Genomic DNA, 13,729 nt, shown 5'->3' on the forward strand with positions numbered 1-13,729 from the left:
CTGGTTGAAGATCTGCACAAAACATTCCACCTCGTCACTCAATTAGGGTAAGATCCATTCCTGCACATTTACTTGACTATCATTGTTACACTACCATTACTACACTGCATGAACCTCACACATATCGTGAGGCTTCCACTGATCGTTTATCGAAAATTACAATGAAAGAGAAACTTGATGCATTATCCAAAATCCATACTTGCGATTTGGTAATGCTCCCTCTAGGAAGTCTATGGTTGGTTGTAAGTAGATTTATAAGATTAAGACTCGTTCTGATAGGTCCATTGAGTATTATAAAACTCGTCTTGTTGCAAAAGGTTTTACACAAAAGTATGAGATTGATTATGAAGAGACCTTTACTCTAATTGTTTGAATCTCATTTGTCCATGCCCTTTTAGCTGTTGCTAGTAAATGAGATTTTTTTCAGATGGATGTCAAAAATGCCTTCCCTAAAGAGAATTTAAGTGAAAAGGTTTATATATAACCTCCTCCTAGTTTCTCTATTGAACCGAACAAGGTTTATCACCTTTGACGTGCATTTTATGGCCTTAAACAAGTTTCATGAGCGTGGTTTGCCAAGTTTAGCTCTACCATCTCTCGCTTTGGTTAACTACCAAATCTTATGATTTTGTCTTATTTCTTCGTCGCACTGACAAAGACACTATTTTGTTTCTCCTGTATGTGGATGATATGATCATAACTGGTGATGATCTCAGTGGCATTTAAGAACTCAATGATTTTCTCAGTCAGTAATTTGAGATGAAAGATCTTAGACATCTTAGCTACTTCTTGGGTCTTGAAATCACTCATCCACCAATAGACTTTATATTACTCAAGCTAAGTATGCTTCTGAACTTTTTTCTCGAGCTAGACTCACTGATAGTAAGACTGTTGATACTCTAGTTGAACTTGATCCACCATTGTCTAATCCCTCTCTTTACAGATGATTGGTTGGCAACCTAGTTTATCTCACTATCACTCATCGAGATATTTCCTATGTTGTTCACCAGGTGAGCTAGTTTCTATCTTCTCCATAATCGACTCACTATGCTACTGTCCTGTGCACACTTCAATACATGAAGGACTTTCTCTTTCATGGCCTTTTTACTTTACTTAGTCTCCTCTTGTTCTCTATGCTTTCTTTGATACTGATTGGGCAGGAGATCTCACTGATCGAAGTTCAACCACTAGTTATTGCTTTCTTCTTGGTTCTTCTCTGATTTCTTGGCAAAACAAGAAACAAACCGTTGTGGCCCGCTCCAGTACTAAAATGGAATATCGTGCCCTTGCTGATACCACATTTAAACTCCTCTGACTTTAATGGCTTCTTAAGGATTTATGTGTGTTGACTACTTCTACTACTCCTCTTTATTGTGATAACCAAATTGTCATTTATATTGCTCACAATGATGTCTTCTATGAATGGACTAAACACATCGAGATTGATTGTCATTTTATCCTTATCATCTTCTCCATGGTGCTTTCAGTCTATTCTCAGTCTCTTCTAAATATCAACTTGCAAAAATCTTCACCAAGTCACATCCTAAGGGACATTTTCATGCTTTGGTTGGCAACCTCAAGTTGGTCTCACACCCATCTTGAGTTTGAGGAGGGCTGTTAATGTGTAATAGACTATGGGCTTTAGGCCCACCTTATTTACCTGTATAGCACACATACTTGTACTGCACAGTATGCTATGTACTGCATATTATGCATCTCCTATATAAAGACACTCATGTATATTTTATTACGGTGAAATACAATAATACTCATTTAGTATTTCAAACTTTAATTATTATTATTATTATTATTATTATTATTATTTTAAGAAACATTCTCAGCTAAAGCTAACTATAATTTCTCACTTGTGTAATTATTTACTTTTGTTACTTGGTCATTCATGGTATTCTCATTTCATTGGCTCCTTTTAAACGCTGTACAATAAAAAAAATAATAAATAATAAAAAGGAGGGGGATGGGCTCATCTGCATGTTGTGTACACAAGAACATAAATATTTTCTAGAGTTGTCTTCGAAGCAGATTCACAGATTTCATGCGAGCTCTTCAAGCCAATGCAACTAGTACTCGAAAAATCTCAACAATTGTACTTGTAGAAGACAGTATAGACTTGGTTCTTAGCTAACGACAACATAGGAAATGATAATCCTATGAAGAAACCGAAAACTACTCGAACAAAAGTAGTTACGGTAAACATTATAGACTTTTTTTTTTTTTTTTTTTTTTGGAGAAGAATAAACATCATAGACTTGGTTTGTGGGTTTACAGAGGATCGCATTTTCTTTTGTACATAAAAGTAATGTATTAAGTGGCCCATTGCTTATTGTCTAATAAGGGCCTTTTTTGGTAATAGCTCTAGGCCGCTCCCAATATCCAATTTGCTCTCTTGTGTTTTGCTAAAGAGCGACTCTAACAACCTCTCCAAAGTCCAAACACATTTTTGGAGAGCAAACTTACAAAATATCAGCTCAAACAGCCTTTCCATAAAAGCACTAGCACCGGAGGTGTAAAAGCCCCTAATTGCTATTTTAGCAACCAAGACCCAAAAATAGAGTTACATCCGTTAATCGAAATGCAAAATTCTTAAGCATCTGTGAACAGTAGGTTTCTATATTTACAACCTACTGTTCATCAGATTGCAAACATAAATAATACATTTTATTCCTCTCTTTCTCTCTCTCTCTCTCTCTCTCTGCTTTGTGTTATTCTCTTTTCCCTTTCTCTCTTCTCCTTCAACCGCTTTCACTCTTCGAACCTATCTCCTCTCTCAGCTCGTCTTCCTTGTAAATCGTAGATTGCTCACTGTAATAGAAATAGATAGTTGTGGTTGTTGTTTGGTGGGTTTGGGTTGGCGTTTGGGTCAGATTTGGTCGGTGCTTAGGTCAGAGTTTGGGTTGGCGTTTGGGTGGAGATTTGGTTGGAGTTTGGGTGGTTGCATTTTGGGTTGTGGGTGGTTGTTTGGTGGTTGTTCGGATCGGAATTTGGCTAGATCGGCCTTGGGTGGGTGGGTGGCTATAGAGATTGTCTGTCTTGGATTTTGGGTTGTGGGTTGTTGGTGGGCGTGGGGTGGTCGTGAGGTTGTGGGTGATGGCTTTGGTGGCTTCAGATCGGCTGTGGGTGGCTAAAAAATGTATTTGGTGGTGGGCTTGTGGTGGTGTTGGGTGAGTAAATGGTTTTTTTTTTTTTTTTTGGTTGAATATGGTTTTTTGTGGTGGAATGCTTGGTGAATAGTGGTGGTGTAAGGTGGTGGTGGTTTGCTGATGGTTTTGACTGGTAGCAGAGGAAAAGAGATAAGAGAGAAACATATATATATATATATAAAATATAATTTTATTGTGTAGTTATATTATTTTAATCAGTTGTATGTAAAAATAAAAACTAGGATGTAGGGTGTATTGTAAAGTGAGTTGATATAATAGATAAAGCAGGATTATAGATGGTAAAATACAACTTTTATAACATCACCGTTGCTAATGCTCTAATGCGACTTTATTTTAAAGTTATTATGGTAGCTCTCTTGACCGAGTGAGCACTATAGCAACTCCAAAACGTTTTTCTCTCTTAAAATAATCCGGACTTGAAAAAATTTGAATAAAAAATTATGCACAATAGATTAAAATTGCTGTCTTTTTCTCAACAACTACAAAGGACAACAAAACAAAAAAAGCGATCAAATCATAAAACACATTTTTTCTCACAAAACTAATGAAATCAAAACAAATTAAAAATAAATAAATAAAGTCTATCTAACCCATCATTTATGGGTCAAGGTTCGAGACCCATGGCTTGAATTTATATATATATATATATATATTTAAATACAATAAATAATTGCTCTTTTTATTATTAAGCTAAGACACTAATTGATTTTTAGCGTAGGTTGGATTTGAATCTTAGATCTTTTGTTTGAAGACTAGAGATTTGACTAGTTTAGCACACTAGAACCCAATACGGCTTGATCATCCTTCCTGTCATTCACACTTTTTTGTGTGTGTGTGTGTGAACGAGTTGTATTTGGGATACAATGAATTGTCAAAATATTTTTACAATAACTAAAGTGTCAGTCTCTGCCAAACAAAAATTAAATAAAAATAATAAAATATTATACAAGGGTTGTAAAAATATAGTAACATTTTATTGTGTCCCTATGTTATAATGATAAAATACACTACGGTCTACGTTTATCCAAAAAAAAGTCTTTGGGGTTCAATAATTTGGTATTGCGTCCCTGGATCTTCTTGAATTTACGTTTTCTAGAGTCGAAAAACTTAAAGATGCCTCGTGGAAAACTTTATAGTGGTTGGGTTGGGTCAATCAGCTTTGTCTTTCTTTAGGAAATTGCCATACCATTTCAGTTGTTGAAGACTGTGGCTGAGAAAGATAATAAATCTTGTGGTATGTTTTTGTTTAGGACCCAGCAGCACCAACTAAAAGCTTGTTTTCTTGGGTTGGGACTTAACAGCAACAGATGAAGCTAAGTCAAGTCAACAAGTCAAGTCTACTTTAGGCAACAACTAACTCCGTGTAATTGCCTGGGTTGTTTCCTTTTGTTCCATTTAACACTTGGGAATTTATAGTTATTCAGAGAATTACAATAAATTTTGGACAAAATTCTCTTAATACTCCTCTTTCATTCTTCATCTCATGACTTCCATTTCCAAACCAGTTCTACTCTTACTGCTTGTTTTCTCACTTTCAATTGATTCAAGCGCTCAGCAAAACCACTCCAATGTGATCAACTTAGGGTCTTCGCTTTCCCCCAGTGCAAACCATACTTCTTGGCTCTCACCTTCTGGTCTTTTTGCATTTGGTTTCTACCAACAAGGTGATGGCTTTCTTATTGGAATATGGTTGATTCATCAAACTGAAAAAACAATAATTTGGACAGCAAATCGAGATGACCCACCTGTCTCCTCAAACGCTTCTCTGGACTTAACTAGAGATGGTAAGCTGCTGCTAAAAATTGAGCAAGGCGTAGAAAAGTTAATTCCTCAAATGCCTGATCCTTCTCCTGTAGTTTCAGCTGCTATGCTTGATTCTGGTAATTTTGTTCTCTACGGCAATGATTTCTCTGTCATTTGGGAGAGCTTTGATTTTCCAACTGACACCATACTAGGAGGTCAGAATCTTTCTTCTGGGTATAAACTGGTTTCTAGCGTGTCTACATCAGACCAATCAAGCGGAAGATTTTTCCTTCAAATGCAGAAAGATGGAAACCTTGTTGGCTACCCTGTAAATAGCTCGGCGGAATCAGATGATGCTTATTGGTCATCTAACACTCCTAATAGCGGTCTCAATGTACAGCTTATTCTTAGTCATATAGGCATTCTATTCCTTGGTGGTGGTGATTTGCGTGAACACATTTTGGCAAATAGCTCCTACCCTAGCAAGAATAGGACTGCTATCCATCGTGCAACACTTGATGCAGATGGGATATTTAGATTGTATTTACACCGCTTTGAGAGCAGTAATGGCTCTGATGTGTTGCGGGAGTGGTCAGCATTGTCTAACCTATGTGAAGTCAAGGGTATCTGTGGATTCAACAGTTACTGCTCAGGCATGGGCAACAAAGATGTCTGTAAATGCTATCCTGGATTTCATTTCATTAACGCCAGTAAGAAGTTCCTGGGCTGTTACAAGAACTCAAGTGACGATGATTGCAGACGCAGTAAACATCCATCAATATTGTACAGTATTGTTCCTTTAGAGAATATGGGGTGGAGTGATTATCCTTACTCGGTGGTACAAATGGAGAAGGAAGATTGTTGCAAATCTTGCTTGGAAGATTGTAATTGTGGGGCGGTATTGTATACAGGTGATGAGTGTACCAAATTTAAGCTTCCACTAAGATATGGCAGAGTAAGTGAGAATTTTTCATATACTGCCTTCTTTAAGGTGATAAGGGATGATCTCAGAATACCATTACCAGACCATAATCCCTCATTGGCTCCAACGGTCTTGACTGAAAGCAAAAGAAGTCTGATTTTGATTCTTTCTATAAGTTTGGGTTCCATTTCAGGCTTTTGTTTCATCTTTGCAATCTATAGTTTCTTCAGATACAGGCGTCAACTTTTCAGGTATAGAAGGCTGTTGGGAAATGCAAATTTGGGATTAACTGAAGAGATAACTCTCAGATTATTTTCTTATAGCGAGCTTGAGAAAGCAACAGATGACTTCAAGGAAGAGTTAGGTAGGGGTTCTTTTGGAGCTGTTTATAAAGGGACTATATCTGAAGGTAACAAAGCTATTGCTGTTAAAAGACTAGAGAAAGTTGTGGAAGAAGGGCAAAGGGAATTTCGAGCTGAGATGACTGCAATTGCACGAACTCATCACAGAAACTTGATTCGATTACTTGGTTTTTGTATTGAGGGCTCTAGGAAGCTTCTAGTTTACGAATTCATGAGTAATGGCTCGTTAGCAGATCTTCTCTTCAAGGCTGAGATGCGCCCCATTTGGAAAGAAAGAGTGAGAATTGCCCTTGATGTTGCCAAAGGGATTCTCTATCTGCATGAAGAGTGTGAAGTTCATATCATCCACTGCAATATAAAGCCCCAAAACATACTCTTGGATGATACATGGACTGCAAAGATATCTGATTTTGGGTTGGCAAAGCTGTTAGTGCCAAATCAATCAAGAACCACTATGGGAATTGAAGCAAAAGTTGGGTACTTAGCACCTGAATGGCAAAAGAATGTCTTAGTATCTGTTAAAGCAGACACATACAGTTTTGGTATTGTGCTTTTGGAGATAGTTTGTTGTAGAAGCAGTATAGAAATAAATGTTCCAACGGCAGATGAGATAATTCTTTCTACTTGGGTATATAATTGCTATATGGCCGGAGAGTTGGACAAACTTGTGGAAGATGAAAATGTAGACATCATGGCACTGGAAAGAATGGTGAAGGTGGGTTTATGGTGCATTCAAGAAGATCCAGCTTTGCGTCCGTCAATGAAAAGTGTAATCTTGATGTTGGAAGGGACAATGAATATTCCAGTCCCTCCATCTCCAGTTCTCATTTGATGAAATGAAGTATTCTAGGTAACTTTTTTTTTTTTTTCTTTTTTGAATCTTTTCAGCTTATTCGTGTGCATCCATGTACTTAAATACATTTGTACGTATGCATAACTATGTATTGTGCTAGTTTATATGAATAACTATGCCATTTTTAAGAAAATAATTTCAGTTTGAGGATCGGATCAAAATATTGAAGTTGACATGTCTATCAACATTAATCTCTTCTTTCCCTTTTTTTTTTTTTTTTTTTTTTTTTTTTTTTTTTTTTCTTTCACCTTGCTCACATTTTCTTTTTTATTTTTTGTCATTCCAAATCAAGTGTCAAGGAAGACTTGTCGCTTAGCCAATCGAGAAAAATGTGTGATATTTTGTCGACCATGCATTTGTTCCATAAAGGACAGCGCTGAAAAGTCTTTGTTGATCCATTTTACCTATTAGTTGAATATTGAAAACAACACTACCATGTAATCTTGATGTTGGAAGGGACAATGAATATTCTAGTCCCTCCATCTCCAATGCTTCCTGTTCTCATTTGATGAAATGAAGTATTCTTGGCTTTTCATCTTTTCTTTAATTTTTTTTTTTTTTAATCTTTTCAGCTTATTCATGTTCATTCATGTACTTAAATACATTTGTATGTATGCATAACTATGTATTGTGCTAGTTTATATGAATAACTATACCAATCCTAAGAAAATAATTTCAGTTTGAAGATCGGATCAAAATATTGAAGTTGACATGTCTATGAACATTAATCTTTTTTTTCTTTTTCTTTTTTCACCTTGCTCACATTTTCTTTTTTCTTTTTTGTCACTTTCTATCCTCCATTCTAAATCAAGTGTCAAGGAAGACTTGCCGCTCAGCCAACCAAGAAAAATGTGTGATATTTTGTCGACCATGCATTTGTTCCATAAAGGACAGCGCTAAAAAGTTTTTGTTGATCCATCCTACCTATTAGTTGAATACTGAAAACAACACTACCGTGTAATCTTGATGTTGTAAGGGACAATGAATATTCCAGTCCCTTCATCTCTAGTTCTTCTTGTTCTCATTTGATGAAATGAAGTATTCTAGGCTTTTTTTTTTTTTTTCTTCAGCTTATTCGTGTTCATCCTTGTACTTAAATACATTTTTACGTATGCATAACTATGTATTGTGCTAGTTTATATGAATAACTATACCATTTCTAAGAAAATAATTTTAGTTTGAGGATCGGATCAAAATATTGAAGTTGACATGTCTATCAACATTAATCTTTTTTTTTTTTTTTTTTTTTCTCTTTCACCTTGCTCACATTTTCTTTTTTCTTTTTTGTCACTTTCTATCCTCCATTCTAAATCAAGTGTCAAGGAAGACTTGTCGCTTAGCCAACTGAAAAAAATGTGTGATATTTTGTCGACCATGCATTTGTTCCATAAAGGATAGCGCTGAAAAGTCTTTGTTGATCCATCTTACCTATTAGTTGAATACTGAAAACAACACTACCGTGTAATCTTGATGTTGGAAGGGACAATGAATATTCCAGTCCCTCCATCTCTAGTTCTTCCTGTTCTCATTTGATGAAATGAAGTATTCTAGGCTTTTCTACTTTTTTTTTTCTTTTTTCTTTTTTAATCTTTTCAGCTTATTCGTGTTCATCCATGTACTTAAATGCATTTGTACGTATGCATAACTATGTATTGTGCTAGTTTATATGAATAACTATACCATTTCTAAGAAAATAATTTTAGTTTGAGGATCGGATCAAAATATTGATGTTGACATGTCTATCAACATTAATCTCTTCTTTCCTTTTTTTTTCTTTCACCTTGCTCACATTTTTTTTTTTTTTTTGGTCACTTTCTATCCTCCATTCTAAATCTAAATCAAGTTGTCCGGAAGCTTGCAACCGAGAACCGAGATCCAATTGTTGTGGTTGTTTACCATGCATCACCTGCTCAACTTTCTATCCTCCATTCTAAATCAAGTGTCAAGGAAGACTTGCCGCTCAGCCAACCGAGAAAAATGTGTGATATTTTGTTGACCATGCATTTGTTCCATAATGGACAACGCTGAAAAGTCTTTGTTGATCCATCTTACCTATTAGTTGAATACTGAAAACAACACTACCATTCTTCATTCATCCTCTCCCATGGCTTCCATGTCCATTGTTTTCTTACTGTTGTTCACATCCTTTATAGGTGGGAGAGCTGTACCAAACCAATCTAGCCATATAGCCTTGGATTCTTCTCTTTCCCCCATAATTCAACCCACTTCATGGCTTTCCCCTAGTCAAAAATTTGCTTTTGGATTCTATAGGCAAGGCAGTGGCTTTGCTATTGGAATTTGGTTGGTCAGTGGAGACAATACGACAGTAGTGTGGACTGCAATTCGTGATCATCCACCATTCGCCTCGAATGCAATGCTGGTTTTCACTGAAGATGGTAAGCTTCTTTTGAGAACTGAGCGAGGACAAGAGAAGCTCATTGCTAATGCAACAGATTCTGCCTCCCATGCCTCCATGCTTGACTCTGGAAATTTTGTGCTTTATGTCAAGGATTCCAAGATCATTTGGCAAAGTTTTTATTTTCCTACCGATACCATTTTAGGAGGTCAGACTTTGTTCGCTGGATATCAACTATTCTCTGGTTTAACTGAGAATGACCACTCAACCGGACGGTTTCATCTCAAGATGCAGGATGATGGAAACCTTGTTTTATACCCAGTAAACACTGGAGACACTCCAGGTGATGCTTACTGGAACACACAGACATTCGGGCATGGTTCAAAGTTTCACCTTTATCTCGATAATACAGGCAGTCTGTTTATCGTCAACGGCACTACTCTAAACATAGTTTATGACTTGAATAAGGACTCATCTTCGGCGAGCAACCAGAATAATACAATTTATCGTGCAACTCTTGATTTTGATGGGGTTTTCCGGCTTTATTCTCATGTTTATGATGGAAGTGGCTCCTTCAAAGTATCAAAGTTATGGTCAGCATTGGACGATCCATGTCATGTGAAAAGTGTCTGTGGTTTCAACAGCTTTTGTACAATGAATGACGACCAACCATACTGTCTATGCCTTCCTGGAACTGATTTTGTAGATGTGAATCGTATTTCTCTTGGCTGTGAGAGAAACTTTTCAGAAGCAGGGTGTAGAGTTGGGACAGAAAATGCACCCTTTTATGACATCACGACCATGGAGAATTTAATGTGGGGAGATCGTCCTTATGTTGTGTCACCAATGTCAATTGAAGAATGCAGCCGTTCTTGTTTGGAAGACTGTGATTGTGGGGCGGCACTCTTCAAGAGTGGTTCCTGTATGAAACAAAAGCTTCCTCTGAGATATGTTAGAAGAGATATGAAAGAAGGGTATACGGCTCTCTTGAAGGTGGGCATGAGAAGCATTAAAAGTGACAATCCTATTATGGAGAAACCACCTGTGATCGTGATCACAAGCAAAAGAGCAATAGTGCAAATTTTTCCTGTGAGTTTAGGTTATACTGTATTGTCATGTGTTGCTCTTATAGTCTCTGGCCTTTTCATTTTCAAAAGTCGAGTTTTATGGTACAAAAGGCTGTTAGAGAATGGAAACTTTGGTCTGAACGAGGAGGTCACGTTGAGATTGTTTTCATATAATGAGCTCAAAAGAGCAACAAATGGCTTCAAAGAACAATTGGGTAAGGGCTCATTTGGAGCAGTTTACAAAGGGGCACTCTACAAAGGTAAAAGACTTGTTGCAGTAAAGAGACTAGAGAAGTTAGTTGAAGAAGGAGAAGGGGAGTTCCGCGCAGAGATGCGAGCAATTGGGAGAACCCACCATAGGAACTTAGTTCGTTTGCTTGGTTATTGTGCCGAGGACTCTAAAAGGCTTCTGGTTTACGAATACATGAGCAATGGCTCCCTTGCCGATCATCTTTTTAAAGCCCAATCGTCTCCAAATTGGAATGAGAGAGTGAGAATTGCACAAGATATTGCAAGAGGGATCCTCTATCTACATGAGGAGTGCGAAGCCTCAATTATTCATTGTGATATAAAGCCTCAAAACATATTAATGGATGATTTTTGGACAGCTAAAATCTCTGACTTTGGGCTGGCCAAATTTTTAATGGCAGATCAAAGAAGGACCTATAAAGGGGTCAGAGGGACGAGAGGGTACTTAGCACCAGAATGGCAGAAGAACACGCCAATATCAGTCAAGGCAGATGTTTACAGTTATGGAATAGTGCTTTTGGAAATTGTATGTTGTAGAAGAAACATAGAGCTAGATGTATCAAACGAGGAAGAGGTTATTCTTTCTACTTGGATTTACAAATGCTTTGTTGCTAGGGAGTTGCACAAGATTTTGAGAGGGGAAGAAGCAGATAAGACCATGGTGGAAAATATGGTTAAGGTGGCACTCTGGTGTATTCAGGATGAACCAGCACTTCGTCCTACAATGAAAAGTGTAGTCTTGATGTTAGAAGGAATTACTGAAGTATCTATTCCTCCATGTCCAGCTACTATTTCCGTGTAAACTTTTGCCTGCAAGAAATAATTTTTCTTCTTCCTTGTAGTTTCATTTTATTTTGTGGACTATATATATCCTTTACTAATCATCGTAGGGAACTCATAGGTAGCCCTCTCAGTAGTAAACTCTTCTGAAGTAGAACTTGTTACTGCAGTAGAAGATTAAGGGATTTCGATAATCATTGATGAAATTTATGATATTATATGGTATAATGTGATTTTTTTTTTTTTTTTGAGAAGTAGTTTTAATTATTTATTTATGAAGTGGTTTTCTCAACACGTTTTCCCAATTGCTATTAGGCTTCTCACCGTGTCAGTCACGGCATTAAGGTTATTACGTGATATGTCAATCACTAACTTTGAACTTGGTAGCTGGTAGTAATTAGTAGTCCATACAAAGAAGTAAAGTGAAGAAAAAGAAAGAGTGTGATGTGCAATGGTCCATTATTTTCATTACCTCCCACTTGTTCAATGTCTCTAAAGTCTATTTCAACTTAGTTTCTCTTGACAGCATGTTCCCATAAAATTGAACATATAACATTGCAGTCACAATCTTGCGGGAAATACAAGCTGGAAAACGTTGGTAGGGTCCTTTGACAAATCAACCGTAAGTGGACTACTAACTAGTAAGTAGTAAACTAGTGAAAGTTTAACTTGACAGCCCTATGCGAGATAATCAATGCTGGCAATGGGATCAATTCTATGGAACTAGTTTGGAAACATTTATTTATGTTCACTAGCCGCGAACCCATGCGTTGCATGTGATAATTATTTTTATGGTGGTTTTATTAATTATTTTTTTAACAATTTAAACTAATGTAATAAAGAGTAATGTATTTCGTAATCATATTCTTATTTATTATAGGAACACTCATAAATATAATATAGGAACAATCATAAATCATAAATATAAATTTTGTTATGTCGAAATGAAAACAATACAATTTTCTCAAGAATTCAAAAGGCAAGTTAACAGAAATATTCATTTTTTAATAAAAGTTATTTATAACATTTTGTGAATCATTAAAAAGAACATAAAATTTGGAAATTATTCTTTTATTTTTAAAAAAACTTTTTCAAACCTTATTTGTTCTGCCTACAATCCAAAATACCGAAAAACATAACTAAAAAAATTAATAAAACTTAGCAATGATTAATTGGACCAATTAGGAAAACAATTTGCTATTGATAATCTATTAAAGTTATTTCTTTGTAGAAATTGTTATTTTGTCCACCCAAAACATATTATCAGATAAAAAATTATTAGCAAAATCTAAGAATTAAAATTTCTATATATGCATTGTTATAAAATAATAATAATAATAAAAATAAAATTGCAAAAGCTAAAATTTGTCACTCATCCGATTATCTTTGATTGGCTACCTTTTGCTTTCCTCTAAATAACTGACATTATAGAGTACTTCTGATATAGCTATTAAGAGTACTTTGTCCACTACAAAGGAATAGAAAATAAACAAAAATTAGTAAAGTCTTATAGTTTAACATCTAAATTGAGCACTACAAAAAATCATGCTATGTAATAGAATAAATACCAAATTATCCAAACCATGCTATGTAATAGAATAATATTATATTTTTATATGTTATATTTAATTCTTTCTAACGCAATAGGATAATATTTAACAATCAAAGAGAACAATTAAAAAAAAAAAAAAAAACAACAACAATGTAAGGTTGAATTTAATCAACCATCTTGTTGGTTTTATTCCGTGCCAAATTTGTTTGTATTTCAGCAATTAGTAACCCTGTATTTAGGTGGGATTCGTGTAAGGGTAGTGAGTGAGTTAGTGTGAAGAAATGCTCAAGAGTGTGCAAGAAAAACAGAGACTCGCGACTGGATCTCGCGGGTGACTCGCGGCTGCAAGCCGCCAGAAGTTGAAGCATCATGCTAGCTGGAGCACTACATGACAAAATAGGACAACTGGCCGTTCAGTTATCTCGCGACTGGATCTCGCGACTCAGTTAAGCCGCGAGGCGAAGCCGCAAGCCAGCCCTGTTTTGAAAAACCTTACTCTTCACATTCCATTCTCACCCTAATATAAATACCCCTTATACCCACGAAAGAAAGAGAGCTTCCAAAGAGAATTTTGAGAGAGAAACCCTAGAGTAAAACAAGATTGATTCATCCACAATTTTCATATAAGAGACTCTTTAAATTCCTCTACTCTCTTCCTCTCCATTG

General features: G+C 36.1%; 2 protein-coding genes across 4 annotated transcripts; both read left to right on the forward strand.

Annotated features, from left to right (window-relative positions):
* The first annotated feature begins 4,498 nt into the window (after positions 1 to 4,498).
* On the forward strand, positions 4,499 to 9,041 carry LOC115994421 (G-type lectin S-receptor-like serine/threonine-protein kinase LECRK1). Of its 3 annotated transcripts, none has more exons than XM_031118565.1 (2): positions 4,499 to 7,056; positions 9,000 to 9,041. In XM_031118565.1, exon 1 carries the CDS (start codon positions 4,663 to 4,665, stop codon positions 7,036 to 7,038), a length of 2,376 nt encoding a protein of 791 aa, XP_030974425.1. In that variant the 5' UTR covers positions 4,499 to 4,662; the 3' UTR covers positions 7,039 to 7,056; positions 9,000 to 9,041. The 3 variants fall into 3 exon arrangements, with proteins under 3 accessions (XP_030974425.1, XP_030974423.1, XP_030974424.1); XM_031118563.1 differs by lacking the exon at positions 9,000 to 9,041 and adding an exon at positions 7,872 to 8,120; XM_031118564.1 differs by lacking the exon at positions 9,000 to 9,041 and adding an exon at positions 7,352 to 7,599.
* A 21-nt stretch (positions 9,042 to 9,062) lies between these two features.
* Positions 9,063 to 11,576, forward strand: LOC115994422 (G-type lectin S-receptor-like serine/threonine-protein kinase LECRK2). The gene has a single exon (XM_031118566.1). It carries the CDS (start codon positions 9,164 to 9,166, stop codon positions 11,531 to 11,533), a length of 2,370 nt encoding a protein of 789 aa, XP_030974426.1. The 5' UTR covers positions 9,063 to 9,163; the 3' UTR covers positions 11,534 to 11,576.
* The last annotated feature ends 2,153 nt before the right edge of the window (positions 11,577 to 13,729 follow it).

Source organism: Quercus lobata, chromosome 6 (genome assembly GCF_001633185.2).
Source record: "Quercus lobata isolate SW786 chromosome 6, ValleyOak3.0 Primary Assembly, whole genome shotgun sequence".
NCBI lineage: Eukaryota > Viridiplantae > Streptophyta > Magnoliopsida > Fagales > Fagaceae > Quercus > Quercus lobata.

Excerpts from the sequence above, each read along its gene's own strand:
- LOC115994422 (XM_031118566.1), top strand. The coding sequence starts at position 9,164 with ATGGCTTCCATGTCCATTGTTTTCTTACTGTTGTTCACATCCTTTATA.
- LOC115994421 (XM_031118565.1), top strand. The coding sequence starts at position 4,663 with ATGACTTCCATTTCCAAACCAGTTCTACTCTTACTGCTTGTTTTCTCA.